Below are 14,683 nucleotides of genomic sequence, written 5' to 3' on the forward strand. Positions count from 1 at the left end.
GAGTCTGGAGGACAAAGGCGTTCAGCTGTGTGGAGGAGACGGTAAACTGCCTATAGGCACTTGCTAGGGCATTTCCGAACTGTCTCTTAGCCATTAGGCCCCAGTAAGGACCCGGAGTCTGCGGTTGCCTAGAAACGATTGCTAGCCGCCCTCCTGATCTCCCTTAGTTTTTCGCCTCCGACCTCCCCAAGAGCATTTCCGGTTCCGGCTAGGAGCCGGAGGAGAGATGGCGGTGTCGGCGTCGGCAGCTGCCGGGGAAGAGTTCTGGTAACTTTGGGGTATGGGCTTTGGCCAGCCGCCTGGCTCCGGCCGAGGGACTAACGGCGGCCGCAGAAGGCCCGCCTGGCGGGTGTATGGGGTGGAGCGGGGGATGAGAGCGGAAACGGTGATATCTCTCCGTGGGAGAGCCTCTGAACTGGGGAGCAGATGGATGGAAGGGCACTGGTATGAGCGGAAGGAGACCGGGTGTGGGCCTGGACATTTCGAGCCGCGCCTCATCTGCTTCAGTCCCCACCCTGTCCTGTCTTCTCCTCCTGGAGCAGGTTTGCTCGGGGGTCAGTGAAATGCCTGCTTGTTAGACCTGCCGCCTTTCACCTCCAGCTTTCGTTCCCCTTCCCCCTTGGATCAGTCTGTTTGTTCTGACGCCTTCCTCAATCTTCTCCCTCTCCGTACCAGACTAATGAGGACTGTTATCTAAATAAAGCTTTGCACTTCACAAAAAACTCTCCTAGTCCTTCTCTCCAGCCTTCTTAACAAAAGACCAGAACCTGGAAGGACTCTGGGATTTGGGAACAGGGTAACTATGGCCTCATTCCACACTTCACTATGTGCTAACCAGGTCACTTAGCTTCTGTGAGTCAGCATCCTCAGCCATACAAAGAAGTGGGTGTGGCATCTACTTCATAGAATCGTTGAATCGTTCATTAAGATCGTTGAGGTATAGGCAGCTGAGAAGAGATGTGGCCCCAAGGAAGGTAACTTGTCAAAAGGTAAATATTGGCAACAAGGAATCCAGCTCTGTCTGACTCCAACTGTCATATTCTTAGTACTAGGATGTTTTGCAGTCGCTTTTTATGTCACCACCTCACCACTCTATTGCTCCATACCTCACATCTAGGACTCAAATCAGAGCTAGAGTGGGTGAAGTACTAAAGGCCTCCTAACTCAGGCGTTTCATTGGCTCAGGGGGTGCTGGCTTTGATTGAGACCGTTTAGGCTAGTGGCTTCAGACTGTTGTGGGGAGATTCTCAGACATCTTGAGCCATGGAGATGGCAGCAGTGGCTGTAAAACCTAGGCTGGTGCTCTGAGCCACCTACTCCTGCGTCACCCAGAACTTCTCTGCTGTTACCTATTTTATATTTTGGGGTTTCTGCCTAAGAGTGAGGAGCCCTGATGGTGCACTGGTGCTCGGCCATTAACTAAAAGGTCAGCAATTTGAACCCACCAGGTGCTCTGCAGAAGAAAGATGTGTCGATCCGCTTCTGTAAAGATAACCTTGGAAACCCTATGGATCTCATGGGGCAGTTCTCTATTCTGTAGGGTTGCTATGAGTCAGAATTGATTTGACAGCAAAAGCGTTTTTTGTTTGTTTTGCCTAAGGCAAAACAAACAAAACCCACAAGCAGGCAGGTTTGAGGACCACTAATATAAAGGCCATGCTAGAAAAGCCCAGTTGTTAAAGAGGGAACAATGTTTATACCTATTGGAACACAAACAAAGTTTTCATCTTCATGTATCACCTTTGTAGAGCTGTGGACGGAAACCAGCCACACATCCTTATGTCATTATAATCGCAGTTTGTAATTAAGTACATATATCCTCTGACTTACAATAGAACAACTAGGTCCTGACTGGACAGGTTGATGTTAGATCAAGCAGGCAACCAAGGTCATAAATATATCCAGAATACTCTGCTAACTACATCCTTTCTGCTTTCCTTTTAAGGGAGAAAGATATGTACAAGCAGGAAAAAAAAAAAAAGAGGACATAGACTATGGCCAGATACTATTAGGTACTATACATAAATGAATCATCTTTAGTTCTCATAATAAACGCTAAAGAGCAGGTGGTACTGTCCATATATGGTAGGGCAACTCAGGCTATCAGAGTAGGTCACTACCCAGATTACATAGCTGGTAATTGGTACCTATTACTGACTTCAAGGCTCATGGCTCTTCCATTGCAACACAGCCTTTATACCACCTAGACGTTTGTTCTGTTCAGATTGGTATCTCCTTTAAGAAGGATTTGGGTGACTGCTGTTGGCAGTGTGTATAGCGAGTAGCCAGGGCACTGTCTGGGTCCCACGGCAAACTGGGGGGTAAGCTAAGAGTAGTATTGCTAACTTCAGTGCTGATGGATAAACATCGTATTTGAGGATCAGTGAGATGGCTGCTGAGTGACTACCAACAGTGGAATAAAACTTAAATGAGAAGTTAAGAAACCTGACTATGATGCCATTTCTGCCTCCTAAGCCTTGAGATTTGGCCTAGTTAGTTCACCTCTCTGGGAATTTGTTTTCTCATCTTTAAATAGAAATGAGCTCTAAAATTCTGATCCCCTGCTTTCTACTTTGCCTCTTGACAACGTAGTCCTCCATTTTTCATGTGAGAATGCATTCAGGCAGACTGTCATTTTCTACAAAGTCAGCCATCATTGGCCTTAGCAGGCTTCAACCAGGAGAGCTGTAATGATAAGCTGGTCTCCCTCTGTCTCTCTAGGGTCCTTCCCTCTGAAGTTGAAGTGTTAGAGTCTATCTATCTGGATGAACTACAGGTGGTTAAAGGAAATGGAAGGTATGTATCCAACTAGGGGTGGGAAGGAGTCCTCTTAGTAATGAGGAGAGGATTCCATGCAGAGTGTGGTCTTAAGTCACTGAACCTTGCTTCAGAGCTAATATTTCTCTCATGAAGACAAAGGCTATTCCTTTCATTCTCCCAAGAGAGAATCCAATGCTCACTTTACTCTCCCAAGAGACAGACTCCAATGCTCACTTCCTCCACCCCTTTACCACCTCCCTGTCCTCCCCAGCCCTCGAGCCCTTGCCCAGTCATATCCCAGGTCTCCACTTCATCCACCTGCAGATCTTCATGGGAGATCTGTATCACCCTCCATCCCTCCACTGCAGAGGACCAGGACTCTCAGTACGTCTGCTTCACTCTGGTGCTTCAGGTTCCAGTGCAGGTGAGGCCCCTCGTCTGGCAGCAAAGGGAGGAGGGTTCAGCGGTGGAGCATTCAGCAGTAACTTGCTGTCTCCCCCACTAGTATCCCAATGAGGTGCCTCAGATCTCTATCCGTAACCCCCGAGGACTCTCAGATGAACAGATCCACATGTAAGTTGGGCTTGTTGGAGCAGGGAAAACTCAGGATACAGCTCTGCCTGGTGATGGAAGGGGGCAGGCCTAATGTTTGGGTTGCCCTCTTTCCTCCAGGATCTCACAGGCGCTGAGCCATGTGGCCAAGGCCAATCTGGGCACTGCCATGCTCTATGAACTCATTGAGGTAAGAGATGTGTTGCGCTAGCCTGGGGAAATGTCCTTCCCTCCAAGCTAGAGCAGTTTCTCTGAAGAAGCCATGGGCCTAGAATCTGAAATATATCTGGAGTCACTTCAGCTTGTCATTGTTTACCAACCAACCAATTACTGCTGAGTTGCCTCTGATTCATGGTGACTCCATGTGTGTCAGCTCTACTACTTGATTTTTCAGAAGTAGATTGCTAGGCCTTTCTTCCAAGATACCTCTGGAGGAATGTTGCACTTGGTTAGCAGCCAAGTGCATTAACCATCTGTACCACCCCAGGGACTAGAGTCGTCGTTTAGGTAAGGCCTACATTAGTCTAGGGAGATGAGACTCCTTTCTATTTCAAGGAATTTCCTCAAACACAGTTCTATAGTTTCCCAAGGTTGCCTGTTCCAGCATCTTAAAAGAAATTACTTTTCCTCTTGAACTTGCAGGGGTTTTTTTGCTTCAGTTTCAGTACATTTTCTGTTCTCTTCACATTGGGAATTGTAAGTGGCAAGAGATAGGGATCTCGCCTGGGGGAGAAGGAGATGTCTTAGTCAGCCATCCTTGAACTTTTGAAGGCTAATCTGTGTGGGACTGAGTGAAAATGTCATGATCCTTTACTCAAAGAGTTAATACCCTTGTTAAGAAAACAACCCACATCAAGTACCCAGAACTGCAGTATTGGTTGAGATTAAAAAACATACAATTTAGTACAATCTTGTTGTCCTCTACTTTGGATTGAATTTAAGAAAATATTCAGAATTGAATGAAGGTGAGTGGCCTGGCGTCAGAGTTGTTGCCTTCAAGTCGGCTGAACGAAATGTTGCTTGGTCCTGCACCACCCTCGTAATCTCAGTTATGTTTGAACCCATTGTTGCAGCTGTGTGTCAATCCATTGCATTGAGGATTTCTGTCATATTTGCTGACCCTCTGCTTTACCAAGCATAATGTCCTTTTTTAGGAGGGGGTAGGCATAGTAGATCTCTGTAGCACTGCTGACTCAAGCCTACACAATGCAGCTTTGAACTTGGAATTCTAGAGTTAACTATTCAGTAACAGTGCAAACACTTATTACAAAGCCCAACCCAATGCACTTTGAATTCTTTGCCCATTTGAGTTGTCCAGAAAGTTGAGTTGTTTCAGAAAGATGACTTTCTGAAAGCTGTTTCCAGAATAAATTGATTGCCCCACGAGGGATTGATCAAAGGAGGTTAATCAAGAAAGCCCTCCCAGAAGATAGGCGTTTTCATCAAACTTTTTTTCTCTCCAAGGTATATTTCTTTCATCTCCAAGATAAATTTAAAGTGACTTAATGAGACAAAAACTTAAATTGGATTTGGAAGCCAGGAAGATCAAATTGGGGGGAGGATTGGGCATGTGGAGAAGGACTGGTACCAAGCAGAGGGAGCATCGTGAAGACAGACATGCATAAACACGAGTCAACAAACTGGCTTGGGAAAGGCGGCCCAGCAGTCACTCCTGGGAATGGGCGACAGGCTTGGCTCACAATTCTTGCTTCTGCCTCCCTGTTTGAGCAATGTCTTCTCTCCTCTCAGAAAGGGAAGGAAATTCTCACAGATAACAACATTCCCCATGGCCAGTGTGTCATCTGCCTGTATGGCTTCCAGGTGGGTTTTTCTCTTGGCACCTGGCGATCTGCCAGGACAGTCAGTGGAGGGCTAGTAAAGAGCTCTGGCCCAGAGCCCTGCATCTGTCCTCCCTCCAGGAGAGGGAAGCCTTTACCAAAACACCGTGTTACCACTACTTCCATTGCCATTGCCTTGCACGGTACATCCAGCACATGGAGCAAGAGCTGAAGGCCCAAGGGCAGGAGCAGGAATGGCAGCATGCAGTAGCCCAACAGGTACACTTGACACCCACCCACCCCATCCTAACACTCTTGGTCACTGACTTTCACAACCTTTTCCATCATTTCACTCCAGTGGCTCTGAAACTTTTTAAGGGCCTAGGTCCCTTTGGAAGGAGCCCTAGTGGTTAAGCTCTCAGCTACTAACCAGAAGGTCAGCACTTTGAGCCTACCAGCAACTCTGCAGGAGAAAGAAGATAGTTTCTGTAAAGATTTACAGCCTTGGAAACTATGGGACAGTTCTTTACCCTGTAGGGTCGCTGTGAATTGGAATTGACTCGACGCCAATGAGTTTCAAGAAGTGCGTTCTTATATACTAAAACCAAACTCACTGCCATCGAGTCAGATCTGACTCAAAGCGACCCCTCCTTGGGTTTCTGAGGTAGTATCGCTGCAGGCGTATATTGCCCAGCCTTCCTTTTGAGGAGTGGCTGGTGGGTTTGAACTGCCAGCCTTCTGGTTAGCAGTTAAATGCCTTAGGCACTACCACCAGAGCTCTCCGCTTTCTTATATATGCTTCTCATATTGCATGTATTTTAGGGAGTTCCCAGACCCCTAGTTCCCATCCCCTGCTCATTCCTGCCTCATGACTGAATAGGTATGCCTCTGCCCTTCAGTCTCCGCCCTCTGCAGAGTGGGAGGGTTGGCTGGCTGATCCGACAGCTGGGGTGTGATTTCTCTTTTTTAGGAGGCAGTTGGTGTGCAGTGTCCAGTGTGCAGAGAGCCCCTCGTGTATGATCTTGCCACATTGGAAGCAGCCCCTGAACCCCAGCATCCCATGGTAAGGGAACTCCTGAGCCAGGAATAATGGCATTCTCCAAGGAAGGGGGAATGACAGCTTGCTTGCCTTCAATGAGGTCTCCAGAATGGGGCTTGACCTTCCTAGGACCTCTCTGCAATGCACTAGTCCCACTGGGAGACTAAGGCTTAGGCCTAGAAGCTGGAATCTGAGGGGCCAAATGAAGCACCTAGTGCACATTCCTTGAGATAGTCCTAAAAGAGCAGGGTTTGAGTCTGCCTTCACCTGCCTGCGTATTCTTTCCCCTGGCCATCTGCTTCCTTCCCTCTAGGAGCTGTACCAGCCTGATGCAGAGAGCTTGCGCCAGCAAGAAGAACGCAAGCGGCTCTACCAGAGGCAGCAGGAGAGGGGGGGCATCATTGACCTTGAGGCGGAGCGTAACCGGTACTTCATTAGCCTCCTGCAGGTGAGGGAAGGGTTTCCCACTCTTCCTGTGTGCCACCTTCCTACAAACACCATGGCCTTGGTGCGATCTATTCTACCCACATTGGTTATAGGATGGTGGTTGGCTCTGGTAATGAGAAATGGGCCAACTGTCCTCTGCTCTATAAGAACTGCATCTCCTACTTCTTTCTAGGCTCCTGCCCCTTCAGAACCTGAGTCAGCTGTAGATGTCTCCGGAGTGTCCCACCCAGCTAATGCCCTTGGCACGGAACTGTCCACCTCATTAACTGCCCAACCTACCCTGTCAGCTCTTCTGCCTGTGGCCTCCCAACACACGTGTGAGAAGATTTCAGGGGCTGGGCCAAATCAGCAGAAGTTGGGCAAGACCCAGAGAGCTATGCCAGATCTGCCCAGAGCCAGTAGAGACTCCCGGCAACTGCCTGAACAGCGGCTCCTGAAGGGAAGGGAGTGCTATGCTGCCAGAGGTACCAGGGATACTCATGAACTGCCACCTCCTGAGGGGCCCTTGAAGGAGCCCATGGTCCAAAACCAGAGGGTTCAAGATCTTCCCCAAGAGGAAGGCCCTGGCAACCGGCAGGGCCCCCCACCCCGCCGGACTCGGGACTGTGCTCACTGGGGGCACACCAAAGGTCGGACATCAGGCTCTTCCTACCCCCGTGTGCCTCAGGGTCGGAGGGTCTACAGGCCTGGCGGTCGGAGACAGCACCTGGGCCTGGAACCTGAAGATGGTCCCTAGCAATACTGCTAGGGGCAGGGGATTTGGGGTGGGAGGGGGCAATAAAGAGACTTGGCCTTCGGCATTTGTGCTCAGTAGTGCCCGCCCTGTGAGGTAGGGTTCTCTCTAAATTCCTAGTAAGATTAGGATAGGGTAGAGCTGTTCCGGACTGTTCTCAGGGCTCAGGGTCTGGATAAAGGGATCCAGCATCTCACCCAGTGGACAGAGGGAATGCTAGTGGGATAGCAACATTTGGGAACACTTAGGAACCACCTTCCACATAACCCATTGTGTAGTGTGTATTTTTTTTTTAACGCCTTTAGTAAGAACATCTTTTCCTGTGTTCTGCAGTACCTCTTCTCCGCTTGTCTCAGGCTGTTTCTGTTGTCCCTGACCTGTTACTTACTAGTAGCCACTGATTCAGTTTTGACTCATGGTGACCCCACGTGCAGAACAGAATTGCTCCATGGGGTTTTAGAGGCTGTGACCACTCAGAAACATCACCAAGCATATCTTCTGAGGCCCTTTGAGTGGGTTCGGGTCGCTGACCTTCCAGCCAGCAGTCCAGTGCTGAACTGTTCACACCACCCAGGAACACACTGCCCCTTGCAGACAGGCATCTGCAGTTGCACACTCTGCTTTCCACTCATGTACCAATACAGTGAGAGAAGAAGGGGGCGTTGAGACAGAGGAGGACAACAGGTGTTTATTGGTTTCCTAGATTTGAAGAGCCTGGTCATCTCTTCAGCGTCTCAGCATTGTGAACTGCTCCTGCAGGGTCATTTTTATACAGCATGAAGTAGCCCTGCACCTGTGCGGGACTGATCTGAGTTGTAGCTTGAAGAACATGTTCTGCAAAGGCCTCAGCCAAGGAAGGTGCTTGCCCTGGATAGAACCTCTGGAACATCTGGGTCAGCTGCCAGTGTGAGCAGTAGCCCACATACTCCTTCAGGTCTACTCGCCCAGGGCGTACCAGGGCAGGATCCAGCCTAAGAGGAGGAAGCAGGGAAAGCATGACTATGGGCACCAGTACCACCAGCAGCCCTATAGATGGTGCTCCCTTCTGAACCTCAGGATCCTCCCAGGGCACTGAGATGAGGTGGAATCCCCTTCTTACCTGTCAACATGGTTGGTTGTCATGAACACAATGCGTGCTTCTGTGGAAGCCACACCATCCAAGGCATTGAGCAATCCACTAAAGGTGAGACGACCTAGACCTTGATACTTTATTGGGTCTGAAGGAAAGCAACAATAAAGTATGTTATTGCCATCGAGTCGGACCCAACTCATAGTGACCCCTCCTTGGGTTTTCAAGGTGGTATCACTACAGAAGTAGATTGCCCAACCTTCCTTCCAAGGAGTGGCTAGTGGGTTTGAACCACCAGCTTTCTGGTTAGCAGTCAAATGCCTTAGGTACTATGCTACCAGAGCTCCTTAATAAAGAAGTAAAAATGGTCATATCTCTTCTTAAAATGGGCATCTCTTTCCATTCCCTTCCCCTATTGGTGCCTCTTGGCTCTTGTAGCTAACCCTGGCATCCTCTATGAGCCTCTGGATTTCAATTCTCATACGGTTTTTCAAGGAGCTTTGGTGGCACAGTGGCTGCTAACCAAAAGGTCAGCAGCTTGAGCTCACCAGCTGTTCTGCAGGAGAAAGATGGACAGCCTTGGAAACCCTACAGGCAGTTTGCTATGAGTTAGGTTCAACGTGATGGTAGTGGGTTTGGTTTGCGTTCATTTGGTAACATCCCCCAAGCCCCCTCACTTACTCTCCGCAGCTAAGTCTCGACTGAGAAAAGCGGCATCCACATCCTCCAGGAGCACCAGGCTCTGCTGCGGGGCCACGCTTAGCAGGTGGTTGAGCCGGTCATCAGAGAGGCTGGAGTCAGTGAGGCTCAGCAGGCAGATACTGTGCTGCAGTTCTCCTGCCAGGGCCATGCTAGGGGGTGGGGGAGGGGATGACAGGAGGAAGCAGCCCCCCGGGAATTCTTCCTTGGGCCCAGTTGCCCATTCCTCATTGTCCTGGGAGGGCATGTCTCAAAAGTCTAACCTGCCATCCCACCCTGATGTTCCATGCATCATGGTTATCAAAGACCCTGTTCCCAGGTTTCTTTTCCTTTCCAACCCCATCAACCCAGTTTTTCTCCAAAAGTTAAATGTTATAAAGTTAAGGGAAATTTTGACTCTACTTACATAAAACTGCTTTTTCCACAGCCAGGAGGCCCATAAAGCAGGTAGCCACGTCTGTAGGGAATGCCTAAGAACATACCAGGATGATCAAGACCACAAATGAATCAGGTATCTTGCCCCAGAGGTCCACATTCATCCCCAGCCATGCCCTCTGGAGGCCTGATGGCCTTGCTACTGGAAGAAATGATCCTGTAGGCAACTTTTCTTTCCCCTTCATTTGGGAAGTTGGTCTAAAGTTTTCTATTTGCCTCATCTCCTGTCTTAACAATACATTAAAAACAATCCAGTCAAGACTCCAGCTACTCACCTCTGTCAATGTACCACTTGGGATTATCGATGAATTCCTTGATGTCTCTGACAATTCGGTCAGTCAGACCCTGTTGCAGAACCACAGAATTCAGTGGCCGGCGGCGGCGTGGATAACCAAAGGGGCGCCATTCAGAGCCCACGGCTGTGTACATCACTGTCTTCCCTTCCTCCTGCTGCAAGGCTAGCTCTCGAGCTGGGAGGGGGAGACAAAGCCAAGAATTCATCTTTTGCCATGGCTGATTCTTGATCTGGACAGGGAGCTGTCCTAAACAGCTGCTTCTGGCTCCTTGCTCCCAGGGGCTCTGGTCTTACTCCTCCTCTCCAAGGCTGCTTACTGTGATTTTAAATGCCCCTACTTCTGCAGCCCCTCTGTAAAGCTCCTATGCCATCCACACCTTCCTTCAGGATGTTGAAGAAAACTTTGCGGTCAGTGCCCAAGGCCGTGAAGGTGACAGATTCCCATGGAGTCCCCGTCTGCAGGTCTATCATCTGCATCTCTCGACTTCGTTCCACTCGGATCCACTTCCCCTGATACCTGTATAAGAATGGCCAAAATGGGGTGAGCAGATAGGTCAAACCTTGCTCCCCTCATTCTCCTTTTCTGCTTTTAGAGCTCTCCTTGGCTCCAACCTTACCAGATAAAATGGTTTCCAGGGCTGGGAACAAATTCAAACTTGGTGGAGATGCGGCCACTCTCATGCTGAAGGTATGAAGTCTCGACACTAAGGTGCTGAGTTCTGGTACTGTGGCGGGTGAGCCAGCTAAGCAACCAAGCATAGCTCCTGTCTCGAGCAGGGACTTCCAGTGTGATCATGTAATGGCGCCGGAATGCCACCATGCCCAGCTGGGCACCCTTCCGGGCCAGGGCAAGGGCTGTACCCACACCCACCAGCCCAAATCCAGCCCCAAAGTAAGGATTGTCCTTCAGGGCCAGAATAAAGTCTGAGAGCGGCATCTTGAAAGGGAAACACTGAGCCTTACAGGCCCTGAGGCATTATCAATACCTACGGGGAGGGGGCAGTGCAAATGGGATAAAGCACAAGATTAGCTTAGAAACTGGACTCCATAATACCTAACCCACCCCCACCCCATTCCTTCCTGTAGAAGGACAGGTCAGCACCAATGTATTTCAATATCCTCCCTTTCAGGGTGTAAATGCCAAGGGCCAGAGAACAGAGACTCCAGGTTCATTTCCCCAGTTTGTCCATCATTAGCCTGTTCATACCTGTTTCCTGCCAGAGGATGGTATCTGGAGAATCCTTAAACCCAAGGGAGCAACCCAGCTTCGCTTCAGGATAATAGAAGATTTGTTGTGGTCCCCGAGACCAGCTGAGACAGAAAAGGGGTCCGATGCCTGCAGTCAGCTGGCGGTGAAAAGCGACTCTTCCACTGACAAGGCAGTAACTTCATGAATTGAGTAAGGTCTTTCAAATATCCTCTCTCTTTCATATCCAATTCCTCATAACCTGTCCTATTTAGAATGTTATTTCCCACCTAATTGTCTCTAAAATGTTTAAATTTTGGTTCTTGAAACTGCCTCTTAATGGATCTCCACCTCCAGCTTTGTGCAGATGCTGCAGGGGAGATCAGCTCCAGTTCTATCACTCACCCTGCTCTAACTCCTAAACTCACTGCCGCCTAGTGGGATCAGACTCATAGTGACCTCTCCTTGGGTTTCCGAGACGGTATCTCTATGGAAGTAGATTGCCCAACCTTCCTTCCGAAGAGTGACTGGTGGGTTTGAACCACCAGCCTTCTGGTTAGCAGTCAAATGCTTTAGCACTACCACCAGAGCTCTAATACCTAGGAGTGTATCAAAGGTACTGTAGGTATGGCACCTGCCTTCTCTTGAAGGGGGCGGTGCCATCGAGCAGTTTTTATTAACCAGCACTAGCTGTGAGAGATAATTCAGCAGATGAAAACTGATACTTGGAGAGCCCTTTCCAGACTTCAGGGCTTTCTTCTCCCACTACCTCCTTCTTCCCACTGGTCTGCTCAAATCCCTATGGTCTCTGCAGTGCCATCACAACACCCCTCCCTGCCCTGGCTCAGCCTCCATCAAACCGTATGCCAAATGCCCTCTTTTCCCCTGAAAAGTTTCTAGATGTTAGACTATTTTCTCCCAATGTAATCTTCAACCAAACCGGGAGAAAGTTATCTGTGATCCGGAGAAGGCCCAAGGGGATGGAGGGAACCCTAAGAGCTGGTTTTTAGAAAAATGGTCTCTCTTCCATGAAAATGAGTAACTGGGTCCCCATAGCAGAGTTTTGATTGTTAATTGTCAAGATCCACAACGATGTTAAATATTTAAGATGGGTGTCCGATGGTTATACAGGGCACTACATACGCCTCTGCTATCCCCAATGGTTCCCAAAAGACGATTGAATTAGGTACGAAATCCTCAGTCCAGTACTCAAAATTCTCAGCGACACGGCACCCATCTACCTTCCCTGGCTTAGCTTCTAATACTCCCCGTTCAAAAATATGCAAACCACCTCCCACCTCCTTGCTCCTGCAGATCTCTAGGCTAGGGACTACCCGTTCATTCCCTCCATTCTCGCGAAATGAAATTCTGCCCATTTGCTACTTCCTCCACGGAGCCTTTGCTGAATCCCCCAAGTAAAATTTGCCCAGGTCTGGTTCTAGGCTGTAAGATCGCAAAGGATAAGGGCCAAAACGTTTCTAGTATCCTGCCCTTACGCCTCCCCACCCCGACCCCCAACTCCCGCCACTTTGCCTTGAGCCTGCTCGCAGGACGGTGAACTGACAGCAGTGACCTCGGGTGAAGCTCAGGGTTAGGATCCAGATTTCCAAAGCATCTGTGCATGGAAAGCCGCGGATAAAGCCCTCCCTGCCCCTGGACACCCATGCTGGACGCCCAAAAGCACCCTCCCGAGCACTCTCCAAAAATCCAGCTCGCGCCTTCAGCGGCGTGATTTCGAGCGACTCGTCACCCCGCCCCTTACCGCCATGACTCTCTGGCCCTCTTTCTCGATGGTTTCACATCCTCGTACTTGAGGGAAGCGCCTTTCGACCCCGCCCCGACTTCTTTCATCTACTTCCCGCCACACCCACCAAGGAGATCATGCCACTCTGCTCCACAACTCTCTATGGTATTCCTTGGGCTCCTCAGACCGGGCTAAGGGGGAACGGGAACTATAGAAAAAAACCATAGAGTACGCCGCCCGCCGCTGAGAAGAAGAGAGAGTGGCCTCCATGCGCCCGATGTCCTAGAGGCGGCTGGGCTGGAGGCGGTCGCACAAAGGAAGCCCCGGGCGACCTCTCCAGCTGCTGGTCAACCATAGAGATGCAGCTCCCTCCGGCCCTGGGCCGGGAGGTGAGTGAGCCGCTGCGGGGTGGGAACTGCAGGGAGGTGGGGGGTGGAACAAGCTGGAGGCAAAAGTTTCACGATCCCGAGGACAAGGGAGTGTCTGGGTGAAAGGAACCTCCGGGAAGAGGTGCAGAAGGGAGCATGCCGAGAAACGGGGCCCCGGCGCCTCAGCAGCGTCACTGCTATGGACCACTCTTGTGGTACCCGCTGCCTCCTCAGAGTCGTAATGGTGACCATGCTCTATCCCAAGCCTTGCAGGTTAGAAAACGCCTTTTCCATTCGTCGGCTCTTGTGATTCCTGCTCCCGCCCGACAAAGTGAAGCTGTCATCGTTTCCACTTTACAGATGGGAAAACTGAGGTCCAGAGAAGCGAGGTGACTGTCTACCCGAGGCCACACGGTAAGTTAGAGCCTGAAGGCAGATGGGAACACGAGTGTGTTGGTCCCTAGGCCGGGATCTTTCTTTCTCAAGGCTTTGTCACTGCTTAATTTGTCCTTTCTCTTTCTCGTTGCCCCTATCCCAGTGATAAGCTTATCTCTTCTCATGTGTCCACCTATCTCCAACCTTACCTCACCTTGTAACAGATGATGTAGTCATCTTTGGCTCCTTTATGAGACACGTGAAAGTCCCCCAGAAATGGAAATAATAAGTGAACGCTATAATTTACAGAGAATCCCTCTAATCGCAGAAGGGCAATTCCCTGTGATCCGAGATTTTGAGTGTCAGGGTTCTGGAGAACTGGGAGTGTCAGATTGAAGGGTCTTGGTTTCTTTTTTATGCATGTTGCTTCTCATCTGCAATCAAATTTCTTCCTAGCCCTAGGTCTTTATTGACCTTCCATGATGCAATTTCATGAAGTGATTACTGTCATTATTCTTGTTAGTTACAAATTATTCCACTTAAACTCATTTTGGGAGCTCTGGTGGCATAGTGCCTAAGGCATGTGACTTCTAACCAGAAGGCTGGCGGTTCAAACCCACCAGCCACTCCTCGGAAGGAAGGTTGGGCAATCTACTTCTGTAGTGATACCACCTCAGAAACCCAAGGAGGGGTCGCTATGAGTCGGGGCTGACTCGACGGCAGTGCATCGTCTCTCTCGAACTCATTTTAGCCATGTCTAACAGGACATGCAATTTAACTGCCATTCATTCCTGAGGAGTTGTGTTCCAGGGTTCAGTTTGAGGCCATAGCCTCAATGAGTCTGGAATTTCCCTAGATGTATTACTTTATGTGTAAGGAGCCACTCGACTGCGAAGATACCTCGTTTTACTCTGATGCATCTCTGTGGTTATTCTACAGTTCTTTGTCAGAATCAGCTTACTTGTCTGACTTGCATTGGTGGTGGTTTGTGTTCAATGAAGTGATGTCAATAGGCTCCACTTGGAAAAAAAAAAAAAAGCTCAGAGCCTAGGGAGGGACAGTGATGAAAAAACAACAATGAAATGTGACAGGGCCATGTACAAACTGTCATTAGGATGAAAGAAGAGACAACGTTAAGAAGTCTTCACAGTGGAAGTGATGTTTGTGCAGATTCTTTTTGTTTTGTTTTGTTTTAATTGTGAT

The 14,683-nt window shown here is 49.4% G+C and overlaps 2 protein-coding genes across 2 annotated transcripts; one reads left to right on the top strand and one right to left on the bottom strand.

The window, feature by feature from the left end:
* Positions 1 to 226: 226 nt before the first annotated feature.
* Positions 227 to 7,312, top strand: RNF25 (ring finger protein 25). Its single transcript, XM_007935760.1, has 10 exons — positions 227 to 267; positions 2,722 to 2,796; positions 3,085 to 3,184; positions 3,266 to 3,333; positions 3,433 to 3,502; positions 5,062 to 5,133; positions 5,232 to 5,369; positions 6,061 to 6,153; positions 6,443 to 6,577; positions 6,749 to 7,312. The coding sequence occupies exons 1-10, from the start codon at positions 227 to 229 to the stop codon at positions 7,310 to 7,312; spliced, it is 1,356 nt and encodes a 451-aa protein (XP_007933951.1).
* A 715-nt stretch (positions 7,313 to 8,027) lies between these two features.
* Positions 8,028 to 10,744, bottom strand: LOC103213749 (mitochondrial chaperone BCS1). Its single transcript, XM_007959504.2, has 7 exons — positions 10,425 to 10,744; positions 10,185 to 10,324; positions 9,788 to 9,982; positions 9,484 to 9,547; positions 9,060 to 9,229; positions 8,409 to 8,526; positions 8,028 to 8,280 (listed from the first exon to the last, which is right to left on the bottom strand). Exons 1-7 carry the CDS (start codon positions 10,742 to 10,744, stop codon positions 8,028 to 8,030), a joined length of 1,260 nt encoding a protein of 419 aa, XP_007957695.1.
* Between the last annotated feature and the right edge of the window lie 3,939 nt (positions 10,745 to 14,683).

The sequence above is a fragment of the Orycteropus afer genome, unplaced genomic scaffold, assembly GCF_000298275.1.
Source record: "Orycteropus afer afer isolate SDZICR_OR568_19922 unplaced genomic scaffold, OryAfe1.0 scaffold00002, whole genome shotgun sequence".
NCBI lineage: Eukaryota > Metazoa > Chordata > Mammalia > Tubulidentata > Orycteropodidae > Orycteropus > Orycteropus afer.

Bases quoted from the DNA above. Each gene is read 5' to 3' on its own strand.
- RNF25 (XM_007935760.1), top strand. From the start codon at position 227: ATGGCGGTGTCGGCGTCGGCAGCTGCCGGGGAAGAGTTCTG. The intron at 5,370-6,060 runs GTACACTTGACA...TCTCTTTTTTAG, and splicing joins AGCATGCAGTAGCCCAACAG to GAGGCAGTTGGTGTGCAGTG. The intron at 6,578-6,748 runs GTGAGGGAAGGG...ACTTCTTTCTAG, and splicing joins ACTTCATTAGCCTCCTGCAG to GCTCCTGCCCCTTCAGAACC.
- LOC103213749 (XM_007959504.2), bottom strand. From the start codon at position 10,744: ATGCCGCTCTCAGACTTTATTCTGGCCCTGAAGGACAATCCTTACTTT. The intron at 10,325-10,424 runs GTAAGGTTGGAG...ATTCTTATACAG, and splicing joins CCTGGAAACCATTTTATCTG to GTATCAGGGGAAGTGGATCC. The intron at 8,281-8,408 runs GTAAGAAGGGGA...TCCTCCTCTTAG, and splicing joins ACAACCAACCATGTTGACAG to GCTGGATCCTGCCCTGGTAC.